General features: G+C 38.2%; 1 protein-coding gene across 1 annotated transcript; it reads right to left on the bottom strand.

The window, feature by feature from the left end:
* Window positions 1-10,287: 10,287 nt before the first annotated feature.
* On the bottom strand, window positions 10,288-11,518 carry LOC125237125 (spherulin-2A-like). The gene has a single exon (XM_048144098.1). The coding sequence runs from the start codon at window positions 11,458-11,460 to the stop codon at window positions 10,582-10,584; it is 879 nt and encodes a 292-aa protein (XP_048000055.1). The 5' UTR covers window positions 11,461-11,518; the 3' UTR covers window positions 10,288-10,581.
* Window positions 11,519-13,672: the final 2,154 nt, after the last annotated feature.

Raw genomic sequence — 13,672 nt, 5'->3', positions numbered from 1 at the left:
AGGGCCACTTGCACCAACCGCTTAACTCAAGGTTAGTAGGCTCTCAACGGTTAAATTCTATATAAAATGGTGGGTTAGCCTCGGGTTGTGTGACATCCAGTTAGGTGCGACGACGAGCGTAGCGAGGAGGAGCGTGTTAGGTTGACCGTGAGCAAACCAGAAACGACTTTTTAATGTAAATTGTATATGTCGCTGTAAAAGCTCCAGGCGCGTTTCTATAAATGGCACAAGTTTTTCATAGAACTTCCCCAAAACTTTTAAAATAATTTTATGATAAATCATTTTCTTAAACACAAAATTATGAATGTTATTAAATATTTGTATAGAATTTATGATTAAAAATTTTCGGCTAAATGATTATTATGAACAGTGATAGTAGTACTATTGATAATAATGAAATAAAATTATGATAAGTAAAATTATGAGAAATGATCATTTGGAGCACAAATCGGTATAAACAATAATTTTATAACAAATAATTTTATATGAGTCAATATGGACCCCTCCATAACCCCCTAAAGTAATTTTCTGAGTAACTTACAGTACTAAGACAATAAACCTATGTAAGTAATAACTTCTTCTTTAACAAAGAAACGAAACAATTTGCATATAACATATACTGCCCTTTTGATTACATCAACTCATATAGACTTACGTTTACCAATTTCAGATAAGCGCTTCCATTTGAACCTCAACCTCATAGTGGCGACCCATGACTAAGGGGCCCTTATTCATTTGCAATAAGGTCGAATATCTGGGGGCCGATTTTTGAGTCTCACTGTCACTAAAATACCGGTTGAAAACGGAGAATAGCCTACTATTTTCAGTGACAATTTTCTGAATCCGAACGCCGTGAGATTCAAAAATCGGCCCCCTGTTCTAATTCCAGCAAGCGAAGTGACAATCGTTCACGCTACGTGGCGCTGGCGACCGAAACGCAGTCTGTCTCTGTCGCGCCCACAGAAGAGCGAAAGGGTGAGCTAGCTACGATACGCCTATGAAACGTAAGCGATTGTAACGTCGGCTAGGTAGCCAGGTAAAAACGTTCTTGATGTAGGTACTTGAAGCTTATATTATATATTATATACAGGGTGATTCATGAGTCGTGAGCAGGAGTGAACAGGGTACTGGGGAGGGTCACGCTGAGCAACTTTCATAATGGGGCAACACTGAATTGTGATTATTTTTCTTAACTATGACTTAATTGATAAGTACTTAATTGATAGCTAATTATCAATTACGTTCTAATTATGACTTAATTGATGATTAACTATCAATTAAGTCATAGTTAAGAAAAAAAAAATATCACAATTTAGTGTTGCCCCATTATGAAAGTTGCTCAGTGTGACCCTCCCCAGTACCCTGTTCACTCCTGCTCACGACTCATGAATCACCCTGTATATTTATTAAGCCGTTTTGGCCAACTTTGAGAGGCCATAATTCCTTTTAAAACAAAAATATCAAAAAAATCAAAACGGTCCGACACAGATATTGATAATAGAATAGAAGAAATTTATTCAGAAAACGCTTAAATTTAGGAATTACATAGACAGTACTAATTTATTGTTAAGCGTCACTGAAAGGGTCTCCAGTCAGCTTAATGTCAAGATACCACTTAGGAATCTCGACGCTGGTCTTCCGTGGAAACCCTTCCGAGAGAGCGCAACTACATGCTAAAGTACATAATAGTGTTTATATATAGGTAAGTGCAAAACCTGAAATAGATACCAAAGATACCATACACCAAAGAAAAAGCGATCAAGCTCACTCGTATGTAGGTACAAAGAGTTTCAAAAATTTAATTTGGTATGTAGACCACAAAGACACACACACACAATTTAAATGTAGACCACAAAGAAAGAAAGAATAAAAATCTGTGTTGAAAAAATCATCGATCTAGCTTCAAAAACCAGAGAGGAAACAGGCGAGAGCGTTTGTATGGAGAAATGAGGGGTATCGTATCGTCTTAAGGAACCTTCTGTAGTAGCCGCATTTAATAATGGACTAAGAGCCTTCCTCATTTTCTCAAGGATGAAACTTTGGGATAATTTAGAGTTCGTATCGACGTTTTATATCTACATATTACCTATTTCGGCCCGTCGGCCATTTTTTTGCTATACATTTTGACCGGCTGGGCCACCACGGCCTTTCCGGCTCCTCAGGCGCGGGTCGCCTTTCTCTCCATGCCGCCCTTAACGACATCCTTAGAAGGGCTCTCGTCAGCGCTAACGTCCCTGCAGCTCTGGAGCCCCAGATCGCTCGGGACGATGGCAAGCGCCCGGACGGGATGTCGTTAATCCCTTGGAGAAAAGGCCGCGCGCTGGTATGGGACGCTACCTGCGCCGACACGTTGGCAGCGTCCTACATCCAACTGACCAGCAAAAAGGGCGGAGCGGCGGCTGACGCCCGGGAGCGGTTTAAGGCCAACAAATATAGCTGTCTCGGCGCCAACTACGAGTTCGTAGCATTGGGCGTCGAGAAACTCGGACCGTGGGGTAAAGGAGCGCGTGGGCTTCTCAGGGAGAAGTAGGAAGTTGGGGAAGCGGTTAAGGGAGGCAACAGGTGACCCTCGCGCCGGCAGCTTTCTCGCGCAAAGAATTGCTATTGCAATACAGCGCGGGAATGCTGCCTGCGTGATAGGCACCTTGCCGAGAAGCCAGGGCTTAGACTTTTAGGTATTTTTATTTTTTAGATAGGTTTAGTTTTAGTTTTCTAAGTCTAGTATAATTTTAATAGTATAATTTGTAGAATGTACCTCTTTGTGTTAATAAATAAATAATAAGTACACTAAAACATAATAAATAATAAACTAAAACTAACTTCAATTAAGTATAAATATTTCAAAATTACTTACACACTATTAAAAAAAAGGTATGTGTTAGAAAATACTGTTAGGAATTAATCATCATTTACTGACCATTTGCGCCGGCCGTAGCTTGAGAAATTAGGGTAAGTTAGATACATTTAAGTGTCGGGTAATAATTACTGCCGGCGGAAATGGTCAGGCAATGGTGATTATCAAATCCTTATAGTCTTTTCTAACACATATATAAAAATGAGCGTTGTGAATTTAAGGAAAGTTAGTGTTTTTAAAAAGAACTTCATAGCAAAAAAATTGTCGACGGGCCGAACTACTTAGGTAATATGCACTTAAGTATTATGCAGACATTAAACGTCGATACGGACTCTACATTATCCCAAAGTTTCATCCTTGAGATAATGAAGAAAGTCTGGCAACTTAGTCCATATTGAAACGTTCCAAATTGCAAAACGATAGACAGTTTAAACTCAATTTCGGTTTGGTACGATATCGCCGTAAAGCCCATAACCTGAGGAATGTCAATTGGGATACAAATGTGACTTTAGGGGGTTACCCTCAAACGCCTTAATCCAGATATTATATCACAGACAATTTAAACTCTAATTAACATATTGAAGGTTTAGGGTTGCAAAAAACGGTTTTTTTTCTGGCTTGAAAAAAGACATGAAAAAAAACCGTGAAAAAAAACTGTTTTTTTTCTGGAGTATGTTTTTTTTCTAAAGTATGAAATCTCAAAATTTGAAAGTAGTTAATACTTTTATACGGTGTTTTAGACTTAATGTTAACTATTAAACGAATTTAATCAAATAACTTTAATTTCTGGTCTTATAAAAGTAACATTTACGAAATCTGTAGTTGGTAGTTATCACTTTTTACTGTTGGCAACACCACCGCCTCTCCACGCTACACACAGCATCGGGGATTCCCTTGTATACTGAATGTTAATTGAATAAAAATTTACGTTATTGTTATTGAAACACGTTACAACTCACGAAAAACCGTTATTGTCGTATTATTTGTTCATCTGAAAAAAAACCATATTTAGAAAAAAACCAAGGTGCTCGGTTTTTTTCATGTTTTTTTTTCATAATTCTGAAAAAAAAACATTTGTTTTTTTTTCTATTTACAACCCTATGAAGGTTACTAATTCAGTAGCTTAGTTTTGACATCGGCGTTCCAGGGGTTGATCAACTTAGATATTGGCGTCTCAAATAGTACCTATAGTAAATAGTGCGTAGTGTAATATTTCCTTGTTGAACAGGAAATGAACGGCGAAGTTGTGTTGTGAAATAGGCCACTGGACATTGAGTACGTAGCCGAATGGCACAAACGCTCACAAAACGAAACGCTCGTAGATATCTATCTCTATCGCTCTTGCATGTTGGCGTGACAGAGCCAGATTACCTTTCGCGGCGTTTCGTGTCGCAGAAGTGCCATTCATGGTACGGCACCCTTCTTGCTATTATAAAGAAACGCATTGTTTTTTTAATCAACTCGTATGGGTTTAAGTAGACCAATTTTAGATAACACACATCCATCTAAGCCTCAAGAGCCACATCTCCATTGAAAGTTGCAAAACGGAGGACAGTAAACTCAATTTGGGTCTCGCACGATCGCCGTAGCCCATAACCTGCGGAATGTCAATTGAAGTATAGGTTATCTGCTGCACAGATCACTTACCCAAGTTAGATAGACTATTATCAGGGGCGGCTCACTCCGCGATTCTATCGCCGCGCTACAAGTACATGCCGGCGGCCGCGAGTTCGCAGCCCATTCAGTGGTGACGAACTTCGCGCGGCGCATTAGAATTCGATGTCGGGTGCTCGCGTGTGGTCCGTTAGTAGGTAAGAATTTAGAATGGCGGCATTTTATGAACATCAAAGAAGTTAGCCTTCTGTACCTACTTGTACTATTATAATTATAATTTACATTCTGTGCTATTATTTATTTACATTAACATAATTTACATAATAATATGAGAAAGTACGACCAAACTTAAAAGCTAGCTAATATCTAAAATAGGGACTTGAGGCATTGTACCAAGGATGCTATCGACATTTCCTCGCAATGCTGATTCGTTGTGCGTGGAAGTAGCCAGCTCTTCGGTCACCAGTTACCTAAACCAGACGCTTCGCGATTTCTGTGAAAAACTTGTTTGCGATGACTATGTTAGCAAGTTTTTAGTTTGGTTTGGTGTTTGTGGATATTGGCAGGGGCGGCTCACTCCGCGATTCTATCGCCGCGCTACAAGTACATGCCGGCGGCCGCGAGTTCGCGGCCTAATCAGGGTTGGCGCGCGTTCTCACGGAACGCACGTTCACACTTTCTATTGTTGCTTTACGACGCGAGTTTTTTTTAAGGTTTATATGCGATGTCCGCATGTGGAATGGCTAACAATGCTTAGTTAAATAGACATCATGGATAAAATAGGACAATCTCACACAGATCTACTAATGATTAAGTCCCACGGATAAATTCAATAAGGCATGTGATGTTGGGGCCCAAATAAAAATATATAAATACTGTATATACTGTATCTAAAAAGTACCCAAGGCTTAATAGTATAACATTTTATCTGAGTATTAATTCTTTTTAATCCATAGGCAACCCTATCGTCCGACGCTGTGCACGTGCGGCTCGTTTCTTTGTTAGAATTTTGTAGGCATTTAAAAAGGCGGCATTTCTTGAACATCAAAGCAGTGGGCCTTCTGTACTTGTACTATTATATATTCTGTGATATTGGTGATTTGTAGACGTCGAGTCGACGGGGAGAGGGGGGGTCAAGTGGTCAGTGCCCAGGCCCCCATGGATCCGCGCATGGTATGTCAATTGGAGTATGGGTTTTCTACTACACAGATCACTTACCCAAGTTAGCAGGTTTTTAGTGACATTTGTGGTTATTTGTGATTTGTGGATGTATTACTGTGGAATGTCAATTTAATTGAAGGATAGGTTTATATCTGCTTTATACTCAGAGTCAGATGACAGATCACTTACCCAACTTAAGTAGACTATGTTAGCAACTGATAGTTTATTCGTTTAGTATTCGCAGATAACTAAAATCAACTTTGTTTTATTATTAAACCGTCCTATATGGTTTACACTAATTTGTCACCTTACTGCGGATTGCAGGATAAGATTTAAGTCCGATTAATTATTAACTTGTTACGGGTTTGATTTCATTTTGCTACAACCTTGAACACTGTCACTCATATTACACTTACACTGATTGATGTGAATCGTGAGATGCGTTGCTCTCTCCAAGGCGATTGTCAAGGTCATGTCAAATCCAGTTGAAAGGTATTACAAATTCTTAAATTAGAATTTATCCCTACTAGTATATCATTTAAACAGGTCAAGTGGAGACTTTAAGGTAAAAGTGCATGTGAAGATGCATTGAATAGATAAATAATCGCTGCATGGCGTTGACCAATTTGTCAAGTATGGATGATGCAACTGGCCCTAAGGGCCGGTACAGACGCACTGCGACCCAACTGCAATTTGGAAACAACCCAGTCTGCACACAGTTCCCACACAAATCGATATATCGCAGGTCCGGTATCTCTCACATCAATCTAATGGCTTCCGTTAATCACTTAGCCTACTTATAGGTGTCTCCAAGGACAACCTAGCTGTCCTAGCTTAAACAAAACGCATTTGGCATACCTTCTCTTACCGCTTACCTCACCGTTATCCGCTAGAAAATGAGTTTGAAAATCATGAAAGCCATCTGCAAAAGCTTTTGTTTAATTACCACATTCGATTTGCGTTTTGAACAACCTTGCTACTTTTGATTTAAGTAGACTTGCGTTAAATGAAACGTAAAAGAAAAGTGGTTGCCATAGAATGTTTGATGAGTTTTTGCGGTGAGTATAGAGCTTAATACGTGAATCTAGAGTTGGTTTTTGTGTATTGAGAATGAATGAGGACTGGTTTATTGTACAATAGTCATGCGTGAGCTTGCAATCCTGTGTGTGGACAATAGATGCACTAGATCGGGCCGGTGTTACGGGCGGTTGTTAATTGAGGACTAACAGGCAGGCTATGTCGAGATTATAACACAAACACACACACAAGCACACGATAGCTGCCTTTCCCATACACATCAAACCTTACCTACATTTTCAGTAGTAGGTAGTATCCATATATAGATAAAATTCAGCAAATTTTATCACTTGTGGCTTATGTCGAATATACATATACACTATAGTTGTCTCATTCATACTTTGGAACGGATAAATCTTCCTTATTTCCTTAACAAACGCCACGGACTGAAAGTATGAAGGTCGTGGATCGTCATATATCTACATTGTCGGCAATTCACCATCAGTTAACCCTACACAACCGGCCTTCATTAAATAAAAGGCCGTCTTTTCTCTTGAAAACCTGTCCCAAATGAGTGCGATCCACTTAAGGTGGTTCGCTTTCCATACAAAAAACATCTCCCATTTATTTAGTCACCGCACACAACAACTAAATAAAATATCCGCATACATCTACTATACATTATCCATCGTCGCAATATTGAATGAAATACATTGTTTCATACAGAAATCATGGACAAATCCATGTGAATTTGTTATTAATTTTACGTAAAATGATGTTTGTCGTAGAGTGACGTACACTTTAAGATCTCTCTATAGAGTCTATAGGTTTAAATACTTTCTCCCGTCCTCCACCAAGACCCTTCTGGTCCAAGCCCTTGTTCTGCCCATCCTGGATTATGCTGATGTGTGTTACAGCAATATCACCCAAGCTTACTTATCCAAGTTCGATCGGTTGCTCAATAATTGCATCAGGTTTGTCTTTGGGCTCCGAAAATACGATCATATTTCAACTTTTCGCAAAAAACTGAACTGGCTTCCTATTCGTGAACGTCGATCCTTGCGCATTCTCTGTACCTTATTTTCAATATTATTTGATCCTTCAGCCCCAAATTATCTTCGATCCAATTTTAAATTTGTTACCCCGCGCTCGGGCACGGAGCTCCGAACCTCCCGTAGTCTTCAACTTATTGTCCCCCGACATCGTACAGGTTTCATGTCAAATTCGTTCACCATCCAGGCAATCCGGCTGTGGAATGATCTTCCTCTCACCATTAGGCAGGCTCGGAACAAATTCGCCTTCAAGCGCATGCTGCGTAAGTATCTGTTTGACAAGGTTCGATAGTCACCCTCAATGATCTTTCACAATGGGTATATTTTATATTATATTTATGTATTGTATATTTATATACCTATTTATGTATAATATTAGGTCTGTATATATATATTTAAATGTAGCATATATGGATATTGTTTGTATCTTAAATTCTTTTCCATTACACGCTAACTATACTAGGACCCTGCACCTACTTAATCTTTCGGTTTAGCCCATGGTTGACTGGTAGAGAATGCCATCTGGCATTAAGTCCGCCATTTGTACTTTTTTATATTGTGCAATAAAGTTTAAATAAATAAATAAATAAATAAATGTGCGTGCCAAATTTTGTGTACAGACACAGAGCCGTCATATTTCGCGCATTTTTAGTTGACATTGTCATCAGTGACACTTGCTTGGCTCTTGACAAGTAATTTTAAAGATATTGGTTTAACTCAAGCGGACTCAGAAATAATGACGCATTTTGTCAATAAAGATATACATATCGTATATTTCGACACTGCTAGTGTAAATCGAAATGGCATCTCGGTCAAATGCACCGACATGAAGCAGGAGATCCCGAGTTCCATTCCGAAGTTTTTTTTAATCATTGAATTTTTTTTGGATTTATTAAGTTTTTTTTTATTTTTTAATGGAATATTTGACTATTACTATATTGCTTTCCTATTTTTTATTTTCATACAAAAATACAATACAATCGTTTATTATTGCCTTTGTTGATAAAATAAAATATAATAGGTCACAGTGTGGGCATAGTATTAGTAATGTGCTGTACTCCTTGCATTTACTGAACTGGTTGACCTATGTTATTGTTGTGTGAATGTTTTTCTTCAACAACTAAATAGTTATGAAATAAAACTATGGAAACGGATATAATGATTTAAAAACGACGTTTCGAACACTTTACAGCGTTCGTGGTCAACGGGTGACAGAGGAAAAATTACAAGAATAATGTATGTATGTGGGTAGCTTTTGCACATTGTAATTTTTCCTCTGTAACCCGTTGACCACCAACGTTGTAAAGGGTTCGAAACGTCGGGATGAATTTTAAATTCATTATACGACATTTAATCCGTTTTCATAGTTTTATTTCATGAGTACCTATCGCGATATCCGAAGACAATATTAACTAAATGGTTACAAATAATAATTATCATCAATATAATCTGGTCCAGGAGTACTAGCTTTTGCCCGCGGCTTCGCTCGCGTTAGAAAGAGACAAAAGTAGCCTATGTCACTCTCCATCCCTTCAACTATCTCCACTTAAAAAAACACGTCAATCCGTTTGGCCGTGAAAGACGGACAAACAAACAAACACACATTATCTTTGGTGAAACAACGAATTCTTCCACTTCAGATTATAGAGTAATTTGACATTATTATTATTTATATTTAAATAATTAAATGTATGTATAGCCTAATTTCGTCGGAAACAGCGTGTTATGTAATGGCGTCGTTGGTGAACAGTCGTCTGTCACGCCGTGAAGCTGCGTTCGAGTCCCGGGTTCGTATCAACTTTTTGTATTTTTTTGGATATAATTTTATATTTTTTTATTGATCGAGCAAGAAGGGAGAGCCGAAGGTATCAATTTTATCTTAGAGAACATATTGTTTTTTTTTATTGTCATTTTGATTTTCCATCTATTAAGTTAAGATATAAAACACAACCTATAATACCCTCGCTCAATATAATATTTTCTCGAAATTACTCGTTAGATAAAAAAGACAGAAGTCCACTTGAGTTTTTAAAGCATTACGTTACTCAGTTAACTATTGCATTTTCATTTACTAAAGCGATTTGAATACCCCTGCTCAATCGAAAATAAACAATTAGAAAAAAAACATTTGAATCGTAGTTTCACAAAACCACGCATTTAGAAAACTAAAATTTATCTATACTTTTTCGAAATTTTTAAAATATCAGATTATGATAATTATGTTAGAAATTCTGAGTTGACGACGAACCCAAAAACTATTTCGATTTAAGAGAATAGGTTTGTAATCTTTTTTGTGGAAAACGCTCAGTAACTACTGTACATAATATAGGTACATTTATGTATAATAATAATAAAACAAAAAAAAGAGAAAAAGTACTGGATTCGATTTCGAACCCACTCCACTTCCATGCAAATCATGCGATGCCACGTATTTACCGCAATGCTATTTAAAGTATTTAAACAAGCTGTCGCCGCGTGAAATTATCGACTAGAAGGAATACAAAAACACTGTTTGCATGTGTGAGTGGTACTTAAAAATAGTGTAAAATAGACAAGAGGATTTACGTTACAATACTTAAAAAGTTTAATGTTTGTTTTAATACGTCAATTTTAATATTAAATGTTCGCGAAGCATACTTGAAAGTATATAAATGCCTGTAAGACTTCACAAAAAAAATAAGACTGATAATTTGCAGATGTAACGCCATCTAACACAGCCCGAGCTTCGCGTAACCTAGGCGAACCACCTAATCGAGGTCAATCCTACCGGTCATTCTTTCGTCCTAATTACTATTACAGTTCGCTGTTTAGATTTTTCCTGTTTTCTTTGCGTGAAATAAGCAAACGGCTATTTTCAACAAAAGTTTAATACACTTAAAATCCTTACACAGGTAACCCAGTAGTCTTATCAAAAACCTTTAACGAAGCTTCAGCATAAAATCCAACTTTAATACGCTCCGTCTCCGTTATTTCATTTTTCAAACCTCCACTTTTAAAAACCTTCTTAATTGAAGGTCCATAAAAATGGTGCCCATTGTGCCCACGTTTGAAATTCACTGCTAATTTTCCTCGCAAAGTGGTTTGGTATACCACCTCAATTTCAAAATGGCCGCGCTTAGCTGACAGGACAGCTGTCACGGCCTGTCCTGGCGCCAATTCCGTTTCGACAGCGCTAGTCGCTCCGACGCTTACCGATTCAGATTTCTCTTCGCTCTTCCCTAGACTAGAGGTGTACGTCAATCCAGTGGTACCGGATAATTTCGCGACCAAAATATTTAAATCGTATTCAACTTCTTGTGAGATAGAGACTTCTTGGTTTTTAGACCAACTCGTTGATATCGTGTGTTCAATAGTCTGACTTATTCCAGTGTTTACTTTTATGGTTTTGTTAGAAGAATTTTCGAAATCGTGTGACAATACTATGACGGGTTTTACTTTAACGTCACGTACACTTGCAGATTTGACTGTTATTACTCTTGTAACTTGCTCCCAATTATACTTTTTGTACAGATCATCCCACGGTGTAGGCGACTTGAAATAGATATTGCTTGGTTTCTCGCCAAAATGAGTTTTAACAGCTTCTTTGAAAATATGACTTCGAAGATTGAAACGATCAATGTCTAGAGCGTTCACCACTTGGGAATCCGAGCCATCGTACGTAATAGACACATTATGTATTCCTGAATCAGTATTTATATTTATAGATATTTTTGCACCCACTATTTTTAATAAAGCACATATTATAACTAATTTCACTTCCATATTAGAAATTCGGGTTTAAAAATACACTTATAAAATATCACGTAACGTTGCTTGTCAAACCTGGATACGACTGAATTAATATTCGGGGTAGCCACGACCTCTGGCCCAGTTATCTACTTATAATAATCTTCAAGTAGGTAATCGATAACTATATAAGTACCTACGTACAAGGAAAAAAATCATTTCGACTGTTTCATTTGCTGATAGTTAAAATTAAGTTTTAAAACAAAACCCCAAGCTGTGGTTTTATTCAAACCCGTCACGTAAATATGGACTTGTATTAATTAGGTAGTCCCACAAAGACCGAGGTTGCTTGCTTCCATCTCCACAACAAGCTGGCAAAACATGAGTTAAATGTCCTGTGGCAGGGAAGAAGACTGTCACACAGCTTCTCTCCCAAGTACTTGGGAGTCACTATAGACCGGTCACTCACATTTAAAGAACACCTCACTAAACTTGGTAGAAAGCTGCAAACTCGGAACAACATAATCAATAAACTTGCTGGTACTACGTGGGGAGCTAGCGCGGACTGCCTACGAACTTCAGCTCTGGCCCTCGTATACTCCACTGCCGATTACTGCTCACCAGTGTGGCTGGAGAGTGTGCACACAGATCGAGTCGATGTGGAACTCAACAAATCGATGAGATGCATCTCGGGCACTATTCTTCCCACACCAACTCATTGGCTCCCGGTCTTAAGCAACATCGCACCCCCCCGACTGAGAAGGGAAGAGGCTCTTATCAGAGAAACCCACAAACTATTAGCCAGAGTGGATCTCCCCGGGCGCCAAGATTTCCTTAACCAAGGTTACCACCGACTCAAATCTCGTCACCCACCTTTTAAGCTGGCTAGGGCTCTAATAGAATCCAGTCCTAGTCTTAACGAAAAATGGGTTTCTGACTGGCAGTTAAAGACGGACGGTTCTGTGAGTAGCCTTGTCTCACCCGGTGCAAAATTGAAGGGGTTTAATCTCCCGCGTCATGAATGGTGCAAACTAAACAGAATGCGGACAGGGTTCGGCCGTACTGCCCATTTCAAACACCTTTGTGGCTGGATTGATTCGCCTAGATGTGACTGTGGCGCCGAATCGCAAACTGTTCAACACATAGTTCAGGAGTGCCCCCTCAGAGCCTACCCAGGAAGTCCCGACGACCTGATCTCACTTACTCCTGACGCAGCTCAATGGCTGAGAACCTTGGACATCAATTTGTGACATACTTTTCATGATATAAAATACTGTATACCTGTGAACCTATTTATGCCATACGATTAAATAAATATTAGGTACACTAATATTGTACTTCTTCCATTATAATTTTAAATGACATCAATTAAATATTACTTAGTACAGTTAGTACTCATGGTGCTACTTTATCGCACTAGTGGTAAATATTCCCTATAAATGTAGATAGGGTATATTGCCCTCAGTCAACGAGAATGGCACATCACAAATTTTATTAATGGTGCCAGCATGGTTTTAATTTGACCTCCCTTACAGACCTGGAACCTGGAACAGACTCATCAGACAGTGTTAAAACCCCGTCGCCGTCATCGCGTTAGTATGTTTGAAGAAACATATTGATCTGGTTAATATGACATCGATCTTGACCTTCCCGACATAGTGATAAATTGATAACGTATGTAGTAAACAGTCTGTTTGATTTTACTATATAATAAAAGTTGTTTCATCGGTGTCAGTTGCAAAACTTGCAAGTCTACAAATCTCCCATAAAGCTTCAAAGGTCGAAGTTAAAGAAGAAAAAAAGCCTCACATTTTACACTCTATAATAAAATTGTTAAGTACATTTGGGAACAGTTTTAAAATCAACTGAACCAAAAAGTTTAACCATTAAACGAGCAATTATTCATGTATATTTATTTATTTATACATACCGGCGATCTCGGAAACAGCTGTAACGATTTCGCTGAAATTGGTTATTTGGAGGTTTTCGGGGGTGAAAAATTAGCTTAATCCTCTGTCCCGGGAAACAAGAATTTTCAAGTTTTCATAAGTTTTTCTTTCGCATTATTAAACGCAATTTACGGTAAGTATATCATTGTATGGTATATCACCTAAAAACACGATATGATAAGATAGAACACTCAGATACTTAGGTACCGATATATTATTAAAAAGAGAACAGAGAAATAATGTTTTATTGTAATTTAGTGCTTGTTTTTGTTGTTGTTGTAGTCCTAAGACACCCCAGA

This window comes from Leguminivora glycinivorella, chromosome 20 (assembly GCF_023078275.1).
Source record: "Leguminivora glycinivorella isolate SPB_JAAS2020 chromosome 20, LegGlyc_1.1, whole genome shotgun sequence".
Lineage (NCBI taxonomy): Eukaryota > Metazoa > Arthropoda > Insecta > Lepidoptera > Tortricidae > Leguminivora > Leguminivora glycinivorella.
This window is presented reverse-complemented; position numbering and strand designations above follow the sequence as displayed.